General features: G+C 51.8%; 1 protein-coding gene and 1 pseudogene across 6 annotated transcripts in view; both read left to right on the top strand.

Annotated features, from left to right (window-relative positions):
- SNX29 (sorting nexin 29) overlaps nucleotides 1-15720 on the top strand; it is a 477185-nt gene that overhangs the window by 112200 nt on the left and 349265 nt on the right. For 5 of the 6 annotated variants that reach the window (XM_032328137.1, XM_032328140.1, XM_032328139.1 and 2 more), the window contains exons 12-13: nucleotides 4831-4894; nucleotides 7193-7321. In XM_032328137.1, the coding sequence (XP_032184028.1) occupies nucleotides 4831-4894; nucleotides 7193-7321 (193 nt within the window). Of the gene's footprint in view, nucleotides 1-4830; nucleotides 4895-7192; nucleotides 7322-13891; nucleotides 13945-15720 lie in introns of all 6 variants that reach the window. The other variant, XR_004281897.1, reaches the window with a different exon arrangement.
- On the top strand, nucleotides 7460-7589 carry LOC116581547 (annotated as a pseudogene).

Raw genomic sequence — 15720 nt, 5'->3', positions numbered from 1 at the left:
CTGTGTGGGGACTTTGCTGTTTTCAGGCTGGTATGGATAAGGTGTGACGAGGCTTTAGGGAAAGGCCGGTCTTGGTGGCTTGGTTGGCTGTGCGGAGCTGGGACGGCGGAGGTTTGGGACGCAAGGGCGGGTTAGCAGGGGCCCCTAGGGCCCTGGAGTCAGGCGGGAGCTGGGGTGGTCCTTCCTCCATGTCCGTGTTATTCCTGTGGCTTTGTGGTCTCTGCAAGTCTCTCTGAATGGTCTTGGCTACTACGTTTGTGCACCTAGAGACCAAGTCAGCCAATGGTAAGTTTACCGAGACCGTAAGGATTCTTCTTAGAGTTTGCGTTTCTCTGTGGCTCTGCCCTGGTGGCAGGTGGCAGGGTTCCACGGCTCGTGCTTGACACTTCAGACACCAGTGCCTTTGCAAAACTCCGCGTTTTTTCTGTCCTAGGTTTGCCTGGATGGGTTTTGCTGGCTCTTCTCTTTGGCAGACTTCTGCCCCTGTGTCTTTTTGCTCCTTTGTCCCAGGCCTGGCCAGCTGTCCTCAGCTCAGCTTTTAGCACATGGGTCTTGGTGGAGCAACATAGATTCGTTTGTTCTTGGCCAGATGCATTGCTCCTACCTACTTCCCCCGCCCCTTTATTTTTAGTCAGAAACTGGCCTATTCCAGACTTCTGGAGAATTCCCTCTGATGGGCTCATTTGAAGGTAAGCAGCCACCCAATGTCTCCGTGGCTGCCGCTGGAGGCCTCTGTGGGCAGAGTCCACAACAGGGGTAGGAGTATGACTGGGCGGGCCTCCTGGCTCTTTGGCCGCCCCTGCCGGTGGGGGAGGGTCTCACAGAAGAGGCGATCCCTGGCCGCTGCCCGAAGGAGGCTCCCGAGTCCCTCAGGACAGACTGTGCCAAGACCCAGAGGCATGAAAGAAGGGGAGTGGGTCTGCGGCGCGGCAGACAAAGTAGGAAGGAGTGCAGGAGCCAGTCGGGGTGCGAACCACACGAGGGGCCGGTGATTTCGTGCTGGGGCATCCGGCATCTGCGGGGGGCAGGCCGTGGTTGAGCCCTGGGTGTAGACACAGCCGCCCCTGGGGAACCCCTGGAGGCAGATGAAGAAGATCCAGGGCAAGAGGTTGAACAGGGACAGCTGGGGGGACCAGTGGCAAAGCCGAGGTCATCCCCGGAGTGTCTGAGGCAGCAGCTGCTCCCCTGCGGGCTCACCTCTCTTGAAGCCTGGATGACAGTCTGCCTGCGGTCTGGCCGGTGAGCTCCACGGCCGGGCGTGAGTGTCCCATGGGTCCCCTACCTAACTCCAGACCCCTACCTCCAGCCCTGGACTGGAGGAGGCTGCTGGTGAGGGAGCGGAGGGCAGAGTGTCTGGATGTCTTCCTAAGACAGGCAAACCTTTCCTTTTCTTGTTAAATATTTTATTTATTTATCTGACAGACAGAGATCACAAGTAGGCAGAGAGGCAGGCAGAGAGAGAGGGGTGGGGAAGCAGGCTCCCTGCTGAGCAGAAAGCCCGATGCGGGGCTCGATCCCAGGACCCTGGGATCATGACCTGAGCCGAAGGCAGAGGCTTTAACCCACTGAGCCACCCAGACACCCCTCAAACCTTTTCTGTAAAGGGCCAGATGGCAGATATTTCAGGCCATGCGATAGGACCCTCCATTCCGGTCCCGACAACCCCATTCTGCTCTTGTCATGCAGAAGCAGCCATAGACCCTATGAGAATGGGTGAGTGTGGCTGCATTCCAGGAAAACGCTGTCGTCCCTGCCCTGCGAGGCCGAGGGTATGAGCAGCAGTGTGGCGGCTGAGGGGTTGACCGAGGTCCCGGAAGGGAACTTGAGGGGTCTGGGATTTGATGAGGGAAACCTGTGTCTTTTTCCTGCTCTGTTGGATACCCCTGAACAGGGTCAAGTTTCCTGGATTAGTTTTTCGTTACATGGGCCCTCTATGGGCAGAAGTTGGAAAAACCAAACCAAACATAATTTCGTTCATGTACTTGCTTTCACGTTAAGGCCTCTGTTGCAAGATGGCGTAAATGTTTGTTCCCATACTTCTAGTGTTTCAGGGCCGCGCTTCACAGTTAAATGATTCCATTGGATATTTATTTGGGTACATAACAGAAGCGGGGATGTACGTCTTGTTTCTTGCTCCCCCAATGGTGACCTTTATGGACGAAATCACCCTTTCCACAGTGATTGGAAATGCTGCTCTTTATGCCAGATCAATTTCCTACGGTGAATATTTTTTTGCGTACTTGGCCGGATTTGCTTGTTGGGTCTCTGAAGCCAAGTAGGGAACCGGTTTTGAGGTGGACGGACCTCTGCCTTCCGCCTGGGGCGAGGGAGACCCCCCGGCTCAGCCAGGCTCAGCAGAGGCCACACTGCACAGAGGCCGCTCCATTGTCACTTGAAATGTGTGTTGTGGCCAGTGATAAAGAGGAAGAAGGTGACAGAGACTGAAACAGTAAGGAGATGGGCGGTGCCGGGGAGAGGAGGGAATATGACAAGTTAGGGAGTGCCCCCGCCGGCGCGCGTCACCCGTGCTCAGAGAAGCAGCATGCTTATGTGATCTGTGAAAACCGCAACCCCGGAGTTACCGCTGGCTGTGCTGCCCGAGAAAAGTCAGCCAGGTGAACGCGTGTGGAAGTAAAGTCTGTCCCGAGTGTTTGCTCGTGGGTCGCTGGCAACTTGGGGCATTTCCTGTGTCCTTGTGACAGTGACTGTGTGGCAGTGGTGGTCCGGGGAAGGCCAGAGGGATCGTCTCATAGCCTTGTTTATCCTTCTGGTTCCTGGTGTTGCAGTGGTGAGCTCAGCCTTGGTCATCGCACTGTCTTCCCATGGGTGGCCCCTGGGTGGTGTGGTCGGGTCCCTTCAGGGCGAGCCTGTGGCCCAGCTCTCTCATTCCAGCGACTGTGACTTTTGGCTGGAAGAAGATTCATGTTTTCTGGGACTTTCTGGGGACTGCTGCCTCCTCCTAGTTGTCCTTCCTCCGTGGAACACACAGTTTCTAGCTGTCATGAAGGCAGTATCTGGGATCCCTTCGTGCTGTGTCCCTAGAACCCAGCTGCTCTGTCTCTTCCAAGTGACACCTCAGTCTTTGGGTCTGATTTCCCACGTTGCCCATGGTGATCTTGGTTGACACTTAAAGAAAGTTCTATTACTTAGTTTGCTGCTCTAGGGCTTAGACCCCTTTAAAAAACTTTTATTTCCCAAGGTTGAGGTACACAGGAACTCTGTACAATCTCCTCACTCCTGAAAATGTGCTTGATTGAACCAGTTCCTGCTTGTGTCGTCACTGCTACCATGTCCCCCTCTTGCTGTTGAAGGAACAGGTAACAGGTAACAGGAACAGGTAACATGTTGAGTGTCGACTATGTGCCGAGCCTTTTCCAAGCACCTCGCTTCCATATTACAGATTGAATCCTCAGGACGCTTGTATGAACTAGTGACTATCGGGACCCCATTTTGTAGACAGGGAGCTGATGCTCAGACAGGTGGTTAACTTGCCCAGAGTTAACTAGCTGCAGAGTCAGAATTTGAACCCGGGTCCTAGGTTTTAAAATTCAGGACGCTGAACCACTTCTCTGCATTTGCTGCGGTGTGTCTGCCAGGCGGGGAACTCGGATTGCCTCCTGAATTCCTCTGCAAGGAATGTGGCGTTAATACCCCTCTGGATTTTGGCAGAGGTGGAAGCCCGCTTGAGGTTACCCAGCAGGAAGTGGCTGTGCTGGGGCTTGAAGTTGGATCTGCCCAGCCTGAGAGCCTGTTGATGGCAGCTCTTTATGGATCCCTGCCCCCATCCCTGGAGTGAAAGCTGCTGCCCCTCCCAGCTCCCCACTAAAGGGACTTCTCTCCGGCTCTTGGTCCTGCCAAAGGCCTTTTCCACCATTCTTGGCTTTAGGGCGTGGGAGGTGACTTTAGGCCCTATGGCCTTATCCCAGTGTAGGTTTCTGCTCTGTACTGGGCGTCCTCATCCTGTGGTCATGAAAACGGACACAAGACTAGTCAGGTACTGATAGTTTGCACGTCGGAAGTGCTTGTTACAGGGCACTGTTACTCCTGTTGTTAGTTTCCATGGTTTTGTAGTTGGGTGTGAATAGTTTGCATCGCTCATTGTCCGTGAACCTGTACCAAGCACCAAGCACCCACCGTGCTGGACTTCTGGGGACCCAAGGTGCCTGACCTGTAGTGTACCTTTAAGGAGCTGTAAGCTAATAGTAAGAGGAAGGTGGTTCATTATTGCACATTCTGCTGTTTGTGAGGGGTGGGGAAGTCACGGAGGGCTCCCTGGATGCTCTCCTTTTCAGCTGGGCCTGAATGAAAGAGCGGCGTTTTATCAGACTGGACATTGGGCGTGAACATAAGAAAAGACAGGTTCTTACCATGAAATCCAACGATTTGTGGATAGGGTCAAAACAGTGCAGTTAAAACCATCTGGAGAGTCTGAGGACGGCCTCTGGTCAGAAGCTGCTGTCTCTGCAGTTGAGGCCAGGCAGAGGGGCTGGTGATGCCTGGTGACCCCAGGAGGGGGGCATGACACACGTGTCACAGGGCTCATGCGTGTGGGTGGTGAGTGCTCCCTCCCGCAGAGGCTTGGCCGCGGAGTGTGCTGCCTGAGGAGAGCCCTCCACGCTTCTCCCTCTGCCCGGCCCTCCTGCTTCCTGCGGCTAGGGAGGGATGCGCTGCCCCCTTTGGGTCTTGGAGACGGCACAGGGATTCATTTTGACAGGGGAAAGGGAACTTGGCTAGACAGCCTGCCCTAAATAGCACACAAACGAGCTCGGTGAGGGGACAGTGAAACAGGCGGGATCTGCCGATGAATCTCGACTTTCTCTCTTCCCTCAGGTGAACTGCGACAAGCTATTGTGGCCATGATGAATAGGAAGGACGAGCTGGAAGAAGAGAACAGGTACTTGCTGATTTTTCAGGCTCGGGGAGGAGTCTCTCGGACTCACCAGCTCTGGGACAGTCTCACGGATGCGGGAGATTTTGCTTTGACAGGGTTGTGACCAGTGTTCTCTGCGCGTGTGGGATGTACCACTTGAGGACTGGCAGGGACTGAAAACCTCCCAGTCGTGGCTCTGCCTTACAACACAATAAGAATTTGGTAAAGCAGCACTCTCCAACATCTTTTTTTAAAAAGGGTCTTTGATATATAATTCACACCTTATGTAATTGAACTGTTTCAAGGGTACAGTTCAGTGTCAGCAGATGTGCAGCCTTCACCAGGGTCCTCTTCTAGAACGTTCTCATCACCTCACAAAGACCCCCCCCCCCCCCCACCAATACCTGTTAGCTAACTTCCTCTGAGTGCTCCTCTTAGCACCCACCCCCCGGGTCCCCAAGCAGTCTTCGGAGTAACATTTTTATTTATTTATTTATTTGACAGAGAGGGATCACAGGTAGGCAGAGAGGCAGGCAGAGAGAGAGAGAGAGAGAAGCAGGCTTCCTGCTGAGCAGACAGCCCAATGCGGGACTTGATCCTAGCACCCTGAGATCATGACCTGAGCTGAAGGCAGAGGCTTTAACCCACTGAGCCACCCAGGCACCCTCGGAATAACCTTTTATTTGAGGGCCTATCTTCTTACCATGTCGCAGGCACTCAGATACTTAGTTTCCTCAAATCAGGGATACCTAGGGCAAGATGGTATTTTGCTTCCTTTTGGCTTGTTCAGAAGAAGCCCGGTTACAGACCGTGAGAAGGTGAAGGGCTTTATTGTGCTGGGTTCCCCGTTGAAGACAGTGGTAGCTCTCTGCCCCACACTAGCTCCGCTGCTCCCATCTGGCTGCCTTCAACGGGAGCTTCTCGACTGACTAGGGCTGTTGGTGGAGGGATTTGCCTGCAGTTGTAGCTTCTGTGAGCCTGATTGTCCTGCCTTCCTGGGGGTTAGCGATGGGCGCACATGTGCCTGTGGGGATGTCGTCATGTTGCTTTCTTACTCTTTGACTCAGAGCTGGAATTAAGTGTCCATGGTGACAGGCAATCATGAGTGTCTTTTTTAAACCTTATTTTGGGCCGTGCTTGACAAGCTTCTTCCTCGTCCTTAATGGAAACACGTAAAGGCAAGCAGCATGATTCCTAAAACAAAGATAATTTTTTAAAAGAGAAATCCGAGACAGCACAATTTTCCAACTAAAATAAACTTTGAATGAAGGGCTTGTAGACAACACAGGATTCTTTTTCCTTGCTCCGGCTGGAGCTGCTCTCTTGGCAGAAGCCATGGGTTCCGTCTTACCTTGTGAAGAACAGTAGTTCTGTCAATTCCTCCGAACCGATGGGGGAGATAATCGCACCACGTTTGTGTCCTGGGGTTCCAGGCCCCAAGAAGAGAGTTTTTCAAAGCTTGGCAGGAATGTGGGCCTTCGAGGCGAGTGAGTGATTGGGGGTGGGGGTGGGGTGTCTGCCAAGTTCACAGTCACACTTCGGTCTCTCTCCTGATGTCACCTGGCATATGTGCACTAGATTTGGGATGTAGGTGCCCCAGAGTGAGTAAATGTTCTCTAGAAAGAGCCTTTTGAGGTCCAGAAGTAAACGGGAAGTCCGAACCATGTTTGGCACACACCTTGGTGGCAGCTTCCGGCTCTTTCTGGAAGAGCTGCCATCTTGTCTGCTTTTCAAGACCAAGGATGACCAGTGGATGTGTTTTGGAGGGTTAACTCCGAAACATGACACAGAGCAGGATCTCTGTGGTGTGAGACCAGATAAGGCCATAGAACGCTACGTGGGCTTGTGTCACCTGGAGATGCTGTGACCGGAGGCCGGTGTGCTTGGTGGGTAGAAGTGGAAATGAGACGAGACCTCCGTCTCCGACCACTGCTGCTGCTCACGGGACCCTGGCGTCCCTGCCCTGGTTCCGTCTCTTCTTGTGCGGCTGTGACAGAAAGGCCTCCTTTCACGCGCCGCTCCTTGCCGTGGGATACCTTGAAAGGGGCTTGCCTGGGGGTCTCTCCACTACTTGTTTGCCTGTGACTGACGCTGCTCATGGGCCATGGGGCGGGGAGGCACAGAGCCTGGGCTACCTCCTGGCTCTTACTCGGAGGCTCTTGAGCAGACTTCGGGGTCTCTGGGTCCCCTTCTGCGAGACAGACTGGAATGAGGGCTGTGCAGACCTTCATGGGAAACGAAGGGGTGCGGATGTAGATGAATCTGTGTCGTGATGTGGCGGGCTCTGCTGACTGTGTCTGAACAGATGGTCCCTCTGCCCAGGTCTTTGCGGAACCTGCTGGACGGGGAGATGGAGCACTCGGCGGCGCTGCGGCAGGAGGTCGACACCTTGAAAAAGAAGGTGGCCGAGCAGGAGGAGCGGCACGTCCTGAAGGTCCAGGCGCTGGCAAGGTAGGCGGAGCAGGGGGCCTGACAAGGAGGCGTGGGGCGGGCCATGGCTTTGTGCGAACCCCAAGCACACCCTTCGCCTGCGCTTAAAATTAAACAACAAAAGACAGTGGAAATCTGTGCATTTGAAATGTTAACTTAAGCTTTGCGCAGTGGCAGTATCGTAGCCAATGAGGTTTATCCGAGGCTCGATTATTGCTAATTGAAATGTTACCTTAATGGATAGTTATTGCATAATCTGTATGCATATGGTTCGAAGTACAATGGTGCAGTCCCCTGGAAGCAGGCGGTGCTAACCGGTGCTAGCTGATCCGAGCTGCTCCTTCGCCTCCCTCTGTCTTCCCTTCCTTTGACCCTGTGAACGACGGTCATCTGTCCCACACCCCCTCCCCGGACAGTGTGGAGATGGTTCCCTACCGGGCTACGTGGGGCCGCCCTCTTTCTGATAGCTCGTGATCGGGATTGCTGGTCATTGTCACCAGAGGGGGTTCAGCGAGGGTGCCGGCAGCCAGGCGTCGGAGGTCCGTGAGGACGCGCTACGACAAGAATGTTGTTTGTAACGATGCCACAGCCTTTGCGTTCCTCAGTTGATTCTCCTAAATTCGTTGGAAAAATTCCTGAAGGTAGAACTGATGTGTCAAAGTGCAGTGGTTTCCTAAGGTGCATAAAGGTCAATCCTTCCTCTGCCCTTCCCGCCGCACCCCCCAACCTTAGAGGCCGAGCTACTGTGTGTCCCGCGGCGGCGGATGGGAAGGCCTGCTTCTGCCCAGCCATGCCTGCTGGGGTCCGGTCCCACTTCTGGGTCCCTGCTAACCTCACAGATGGTTTTCATCTGCATCTTCCTAATGAAGAATATAGTTAAGCCTGTTCTTAGTAAAGAGTCATTTTATTTCCTTTCCTCTGATGAGTTTATATCCTATTAAAGAAAACTCACAATCCTAAGTCCCATAAAAATGTGTGGCTTTTCCTGCGTTTCTTCACATGCAAACATTTTTATGGACTGCCCTTAAGATCTATAGCCTGTCATTTCTTAGTCTGCTTCTCTGAAGCACTAAGATCTCATCTTAGTGGCTTTTATGTGCCTGGATGTGGTATTCCATTGAGGTAGTGAACCGCATGAAAATCACTTACATTTGTTTGGACATTTGAGTTTGAGTTTTTTTTCTGTTTTAGGTAGGATAAGCAGTTTATTGGTGGCTCTTTAATGCTACTTTAAAATAAGACCAGGAGGGGCACCTGGGTGGCTCAGTTGGTTAAGCGGCCGGCTCTTGATTTTGGCTCCGGTCGTGATAATCTGGGTTGAGATCCAGCCCCGTGTTGGGCTCTGCGCTCAGTGGGGAGTCTGCTTGAGATTCTCTCCTCCTGCACCCTCCCTGCTCGCATGTGCTTTCTCTCTAGAAAAAAATAACAAAAACCAAACCACCCCAGGAGCTGGGGTCCTGTGGCTGTGCAGGGCAGTCCAGAGCTCGGGCGTTCACGCAGACTTAACACCCAGGCACTGTCCAGTGACATGTGTGGCACTAGTGGCATTGTTACATATACGTAATCGAACGTGGTGCAAGGATCTCGTATCTTTTTTTTTTAAAATTTCTTATTTTTTATACACATATATTTTTATCCCCAGGGGTACAGGTCTGTGAATCAAGGATCTCGTATCTTGTTTTACTTGCAACATCTCTGCATTCCTCATACTTAGAAATGCCCTCTCGAGAACGTCAGAAAGTTGAATGACCGTGATAAGTACAGTCCCCGGTGTTTTCCCCAGGGGACCACCATTCAGTTTGGCCATGCCAGGGTTCGGGGGTAGAATTGTGCGTGTTTATGATAAAGGCTGACGTCTGCTGAGACTGGTTCTGAGTCACAGACGGCTGGTCTCGGCCATTCGGGATTGTGTGAGGAGGCTGCTTAGCCTTGAGCCCCCGCTCCGTTGCTTGGGGATTGTGTTTCTGGGTCAGGGCTGAAGGTGAGCAGGTGCGCATTTCCTCGTTTATGAAATGAGGAGATGATCTTCTGCACCAGAAAGGACGAAATGAGAGCTGTACCGGGGAGGACGGGAGGCTCTGGAGAGAAGCGGTTCAGTGCAGCTTCTAGTAAGTGTGTTTTAGTCTATGGTAATTCTGAGGAGAATTTTAGCCCGTGAATGGAATAGAAAAAAGCAGTCTCTGAGGCGGTTTTTAGCATCTGGAGTGTCCCCACTGGAACCACAGGTAGCTAAGAGTGGAAGGTGTGTGAAGGTTTGCGGTCTGCAGGTGTGAGGAACCTGTGTGAAGTGGCACATACTTGAGCAGGAGAGAACAGGAAGGAAGCCGCCGGAGCCGCTGGATGTGGGTGATTCTGATACCGCCCAATTGCTGAGCCGTTCCAGAGAGTTCCTGTGCCCCTTGCCGGAACTTTGATCAGGAGGCTGCAGTCACTTGAAGGCTTGGTTGGGACTGGAGGGTCCACTCTTGTTTGTTTGTTTGTTTTTTGATTTGTGTGTTTGAGAGGGCGCACATGTTTGCACCAGAGGGACAGGGGGAGAGGACCCCCTGACTCCCCGCTCAGGGGAGGGCTCAGCTCCAGCACCCCAAGATCATGGCCCAAGCCAAAATCAGGAGTTGATGCTCCACTGATGGAGTCAGCCAGGTGCCCCTGGAGGGTCCACCTTCAAGTTCACTTGTGTGGATCTTGGTTCCCTGCCCCGTGGGCCTCTTCAGGGGGCCTGCGCACAGCACAGCAACTGGTTTCCTGGAGCGTGAGTAAGCTAAGAGCAAGCGCACACGCCACATGGAAGACATGGTCTTTCACAGCCTGGTCTTGGGAATGAGACCCTGTCCGTTTCCCTGTTTCCTGTTGTCACACAGATCAGTCCCGATTTAGTGTAGGAGGGGGTGGCACAGGGATGTGCCTTCTGAGAGGCAGAGGTCTTTGGGGGTCAGTTGAGAGCCTGTTTCCCGTGGCCATCAGGATTCTCTTTCTCCCTGGGGTGGACACTATCCCAGTCCTGATGGGGGGTTCTTCCTTCCTGTTCTGTGGGATTTGGCGGGACTGAGTCTACCACCGCCTACCTGGGCTCCAGAGCACGGCAGTGACGCAGGCTTGAATCGTCAGCTGCTTCTATTGCTTGGTCACGGTGACTGGGTCACAGAAGGTGTGCAGCCACGTTGACCGGTAAAAGGCAGTAAGAGCATTCTTGAGAGGACGGGGTGCAAGGCAGGCACTGTCGGGAGCAGTCTTTGCGGCTATGGGGGCCGATCCTGACCTCAAATGGCGACAACACGGTGGAGAAATGGGTGGGGCAGGGGTGGGGGGAGAAACAGGCTGGTCGGAGTTTTGTGTACCTTGAGCTCCTGGATCCAGTCTTTTCTTGAGCTGTTGTTCTTCTGGACTTAGCAGTCACGCGAACTAATAAATTCCCTTTGTTACTCGAGTCAGTTTGTGAATGGTCTTCGCTGTTACAGTCCTGAATCCTAACTAACCAGACTTCTTTGACTGTGTGAGAGGGGGGTGGAGGGAATTGTGTTTCCTTGGCGCCCAAGTAAAATTCCTCCCTCAGCCATCAGCCTGCCGGGTCCGTGAGGACGTGTGCAGCTGGTCATGATACAGGGCCAGGGTAAAGAGTGTGTCCTGCTGAGAACACTCTCTGGGCCTCGGCTTCCTGTCTCCTGTCGGGACCAGCCTTAGTGTTACTACTGTTGGTCACATCGTCATCTCCTGTTGGGGAGCTTGGGTGTGCAAAGGAGAACAGAGTGGTTGTGTGATGGAACCAAAACTCTGACCCTCCCGAGCCTCTGGAAAATTTAGAAGGTCGTGGGTCTTTTCTGTATCTCCTGGGAGATGACAGAAAGCAGGCCATGGTGTGGTGTGTGTGGTGAGTGCTGGCTTGTAAGGGCTGTGTCTAACCCTTGGCTACGGAGGTGGCACAGTGACTGGTCCTGGCTGGGCCACCTTGAAGTTTCTCACATCTTCCTTTCTCGGCCCATGAACTGGTGCATAATAATCTGAACTAATATTAATAAGCTTTTTGCTGCAGAAATCAAACCAAATGAGCTTGGCTCAAGGGGGGGAATTTGATGGTGGTGGGACCGGTCATTCTCCCCAGGTGTTGCTGGACCCGGGTTCTCCCGTGAGGTCATTGCTTTCTCTCCCCTGCTCTTGGCTCTGTGTGTGTCCTTGGGTAGGGCCTCTGCACGTAGCCTCAAATTGGTCTCTGGTAGTGGCAAGCCTTGTGCAGAACCAGAGAGGAGAGATTTTCTTCTTTGTCCATGTATATCCTCTTAGATCTTCACTGTGGCCAGGAGTGAGCAGAAGGCCGTGATGGGCTGCCTTGCCAGGTCTCCAGGGCAGGCAGTGGGCAGATAAATCTCATCTGTTACACTTCCTCATAGGTTTGTGGGGAAGGTGACAGGAGCTAATGCTTCTGAAGCCCTCAGCAGATCTCCGGGCTCATCGTAAATGCTCAGTGGATGTTCCCGGATTTTGTGTGAGCTGGTATATTGGCCATAGGTGGCTAGGGCTGCTGAGGCCTGGCAGAGCTAGTGGGGCTGTCCCTTGTCCTAGTTTTCCCCTGTAGTAAGCATCTGGGAGCCTTGGGCCACTGGCCTTCACTTGACCTTGAGCTCCTCCCAGTATTTTTTTCTAGCCCTGTGTGCCTAGCAAGTGTCCCTTTGAGTTGTTGAGTAGTTACCTGCCATGACCACGTCCTGTGTGTGAGACAGAATCGTACTGCTCAGTCTGTAGGGGAAGGCTCGCTGAGGCTCTTGGGCACCCACTCCCATCATTCTGTCTGGCCCCTCGGGAGACCTTCACTGGCTTTCCTGTCTCTGCCTTTTGTTGTTTTTCAATTAGAGAAATGCAGGAGGAGTATGCTTTTAGTGAAAAAGGACAGTAAATGTCTTCATTGATGATGGTTTTCATCCCAGCAGTCCAGTGGTCAGAGTGGAGAAGGTCAAACACAGTCTCTGTGTCCTCTTTTCTGTCTTGCCTTTGTTTGGATCTTAATGTCCAGTAATAATCTGACCTCTTTAGCAAGCACCGAATCTTGTAGACTTGCAGTTCCCAGGCTCTAGAAGAGTCTGTATTCTTTTTTCTAAAATAAAAACAATTGGGGGAAGAAATTTGGGTCACGTGCCCTTTATTGTACTGAAACAAAATGCAAAACAAAACGATAACCTACGTGTAGAAGTAATTCTTAAACGAGAGTAACACTGTGATGGCTACAAAGGAGAAAGAAAAGGAAATGAATCCATGGTAAAAAAGTAGATTTTAAAATCTATTGGCTGGGTATGGCTTTGCTGGAAAACATGCAGTTAAGGGCTTGCCCCTACTCAGAATGCATGAGTTTGGATTAAAGGCACTAAGAAGATCACAAAACATTCTTTATAAGAACAGAAAACGGGAGAGCAGAGTATGGTAGGTTCTAGGGTAGAAACTAGTGTGTCGTGTGGATATTGAGCTAGATTGTCTGGTCAGACTAGACACAAATTTTGCACCCACGTGAAGGGCCCAGGATAATTGCAAGTATGACAGGACGTAGGTCACTCCTGGGTGCAGGACCCCCTTGTCCCTCTGGATAGCCAGTGTCTGAGGTCCCGCTGGATAAATGCTGATGACGGCCTTAAGTGTCTCCACACTTTTGTGTTGCGCCAAACATGAGTCACTGGGGAAGCTTTAGAAATGACGATATGCACACCTCTAGGAGACGGTGGTATCCCAGTGAGAATCCCTACCTTAGCCCTTACCTCGTGTTCTCATTTTCAACACAGTTTGCAAATACGCTGTCAGAATTGGGTGGGAACCTTCTGGCCCATTTTGAGTTGGTTTAGTCTCTGATTGGCTTTGACTGAGAACTAGACCCTGACCATAGTGAATTGCCTGTTGAGCTCCCACTGTGTGTCCTGGCCTACTCTGGTGCTTCTGGGCCTCACTTCCCCCTTGGACACGAAGCTTGCTTTCCGCAAGGTCGCTGGCTCTTGCTGTTGGCCGAGTCTTTTTAGCTGAATGAGCTGTGCTCTTCCTCATTCTTCACCCTGTCCTTGTCAGCCACCGGCAGGTCCTTGATGACTTACACCAGAGCAGTCACGGATTGTTGAGTGAACGGGGCAGGACGAGGAGTAGAAGACATACGCGTCAGGGCAGGAGACAAGATGCTTAGGGGGAGCTGGGTTCTTGAAGCTTAATGCTACTGAAATTGGGTGAAGGGTGGTTTGTACTTGTGTGTTCATGTGTTGGGTCACTCCCCTGGCATCTGTTTTTTGTTAAGCATAGTCACTCAGATGAACAAGACCGAGCTGACTTGAACCTGTAGGTGTGAAAATTGAGGGAGGTGGGATACGCATAAACAAAGATTTTAACCCTTGGCTGACACTTGCTTATGCTCCAGTTAAGTTGGCAGGAAGTCAAGGGGAATGGTATGGGGCAAGCCTTGGATTGGGCCCAGCTTCTCAAGGTCAGGCATAGGGGAAGGTGAGTAAGAAACTCATTCTGAGGGTCCTGCCAGTGCTTCTGCCACTACTAGTTGGGGGATTCCTGGTGGGAATTGTACCCCTAACGCTTCTCACCTAGAAAACTGGGACAGTCGTCTCTCCCTTCTAGATGCTGTCGAAGAGATGATGCATGGAAAGCGCTAAGCACATTGAGCGCCCTGAGTGAGTACTGGGTAAAAGCCAGCTGTGGTTGTTCCGGGTTTCTTGCAAGTAAATTATTCCTCCATCCAAGCTTGCAAAGAGTCATTTTTTTGGAGTTAATCTAGCCTGCTGTTGCTCAGATGTAACTAACCTTCTAATAAAGAATTCTTTGGGTTGAAGAGCTGAATGCCTCACTTAGACTTGGCTATATACTACATTCACCAGGGGAGCTTTTAAAACTGTGTCCAAAACCCCAGAAAAACCAACGTCCAGGCTGCCCCTGCAGACCAACTAGGTCAGCCTCTGGAAGTGAAACCCGACCTGGTGCAGTGATTTTCGTGCTCAGCCTAGGCTGACCATCCAGTGGTTCCCAGAAGCTCTCCTCCAACTTCAGTGTCTCCCCCGGGTGCCCCTGGTGATCATGGTAGACTGCAGACTCGGTTTTGGCAGCGCTGGGCAGAGCCCATTAGCAGGTGCTTCTCGAAAGCTCCAGGTGACGCTGATGCCTCTGGTTCTTCCAGACCCTGTACGGGGAGGTTCTCTGAGACTACCTGGGCTTGGCCGCAGCTGATGGCACCTGTAATCTGTCTTTCACAGCCAAGTTAGGCGTTAGTTTTGTATGCTGGGTTGAAAAACAACACGCTGATCCACTAAGGATTAGCACCGGTAACATCTGTCTTTGCTTTTGATGATATTTTTAAGGTTGATTTATTTGAGATAGCATGGGAGGGAGAATGGGGAGAGAGAAACTCAGGCGGACTCCACACTGAGCGCGGAGCCTGATGCAGGACTGGGTCCTGTGATCCGGAGATCAGACTTGAGCCAAAGTCAAGAGTCAGATGCTTAGTTGATGGTTGTATCCAGGCGGCCTGATAAACATTTTAAAAGACTTTATTTTAGATAGGGGTGGAGGGGCAGAGGGCGAGAGAGAGAGCATGCCTTAGGCAGACTCCACGCTGAGCACATAGCCTGACACGGGGCTTGATCTCCCAACCTTGAGATCAGGAGCTGAGCCGAAACCCAGCGTCGGTTGCCTATCCGACTGTGCCACCCAGCGCCCCTTTTGCTGATCTTTTTTAAGCTGATGATCAGTACCAGGCAGGCTGGCTGTGGGTGGGTGTCGGAGGCTCTGCGTGTGTGGTATTAGCATGAACCCGTCGTCCTGCAGCTTGACCGGCTCTCCTGATGTTGACTCGGATGCTCTCATGTGCAGATGGGTGCACGTGGGGCTCCAGGGCAGAATTCTGCCATGACTAGTCAGCTGGAGAGCTCCTGAGAAAGCTCCTGTTTCTGTGCTGTTAAAAAAACGAAAAAAACCCCCCAAAACCCCAAATACCTTTTTAAGGTGTAAACGCAACATAACCCCAAATGGGAAAGAACATCCCAGATCTCCCAACCCTAGCATAACTATTATTTCCCCTCAGTCCATTTAAGGACAATTGTTTCATAGTTCTACCGCCTCAGTGTGTGCGTGCGTTTTTTTTTTTTTCATAACGTTTTCTTGTGTTGCTCTGTAGATTTCAAGTTACATTTAGAGATTCCCCTCCCCCGCCCCTTGGAATATAAAAATAATTTACAAATTACAGTCCTTGAGTCTGAGAATAAGAGCAGTTTAAAGGAGGAAATCCCCTGGACACGACTACCATTAATGTGTTTTATTTCTTATTTATGAGGCATTTTATTCCAGTTCATTTTATGGATGTATTCATTTTACATAATTCAGATCATTCTGAATCTGTAAGTTGGTCTGCTTTGAAAAGCAATTAGCGTCCCGCCATGAACACGTCCTCGTGTTAT

Source organism: Mustela erminea, chromosome 20 (assembly GCF_009829155.1).
Source record: "Mustela erminea isolate mMusErm1 chromosome 20, mMusErm1.Pri, whole genome shotgun sequence".
Lineage (NCBI taxonomy): Eukaryota > Metazoa > Chordata > Mammalia > Carnivora > Mustelidae > Mustela > Mustela erminea.
Note: the sequence above shows the minus strand (reverse complement) of the source record. Positions and strands in the feature narration are given on the sequence as shown.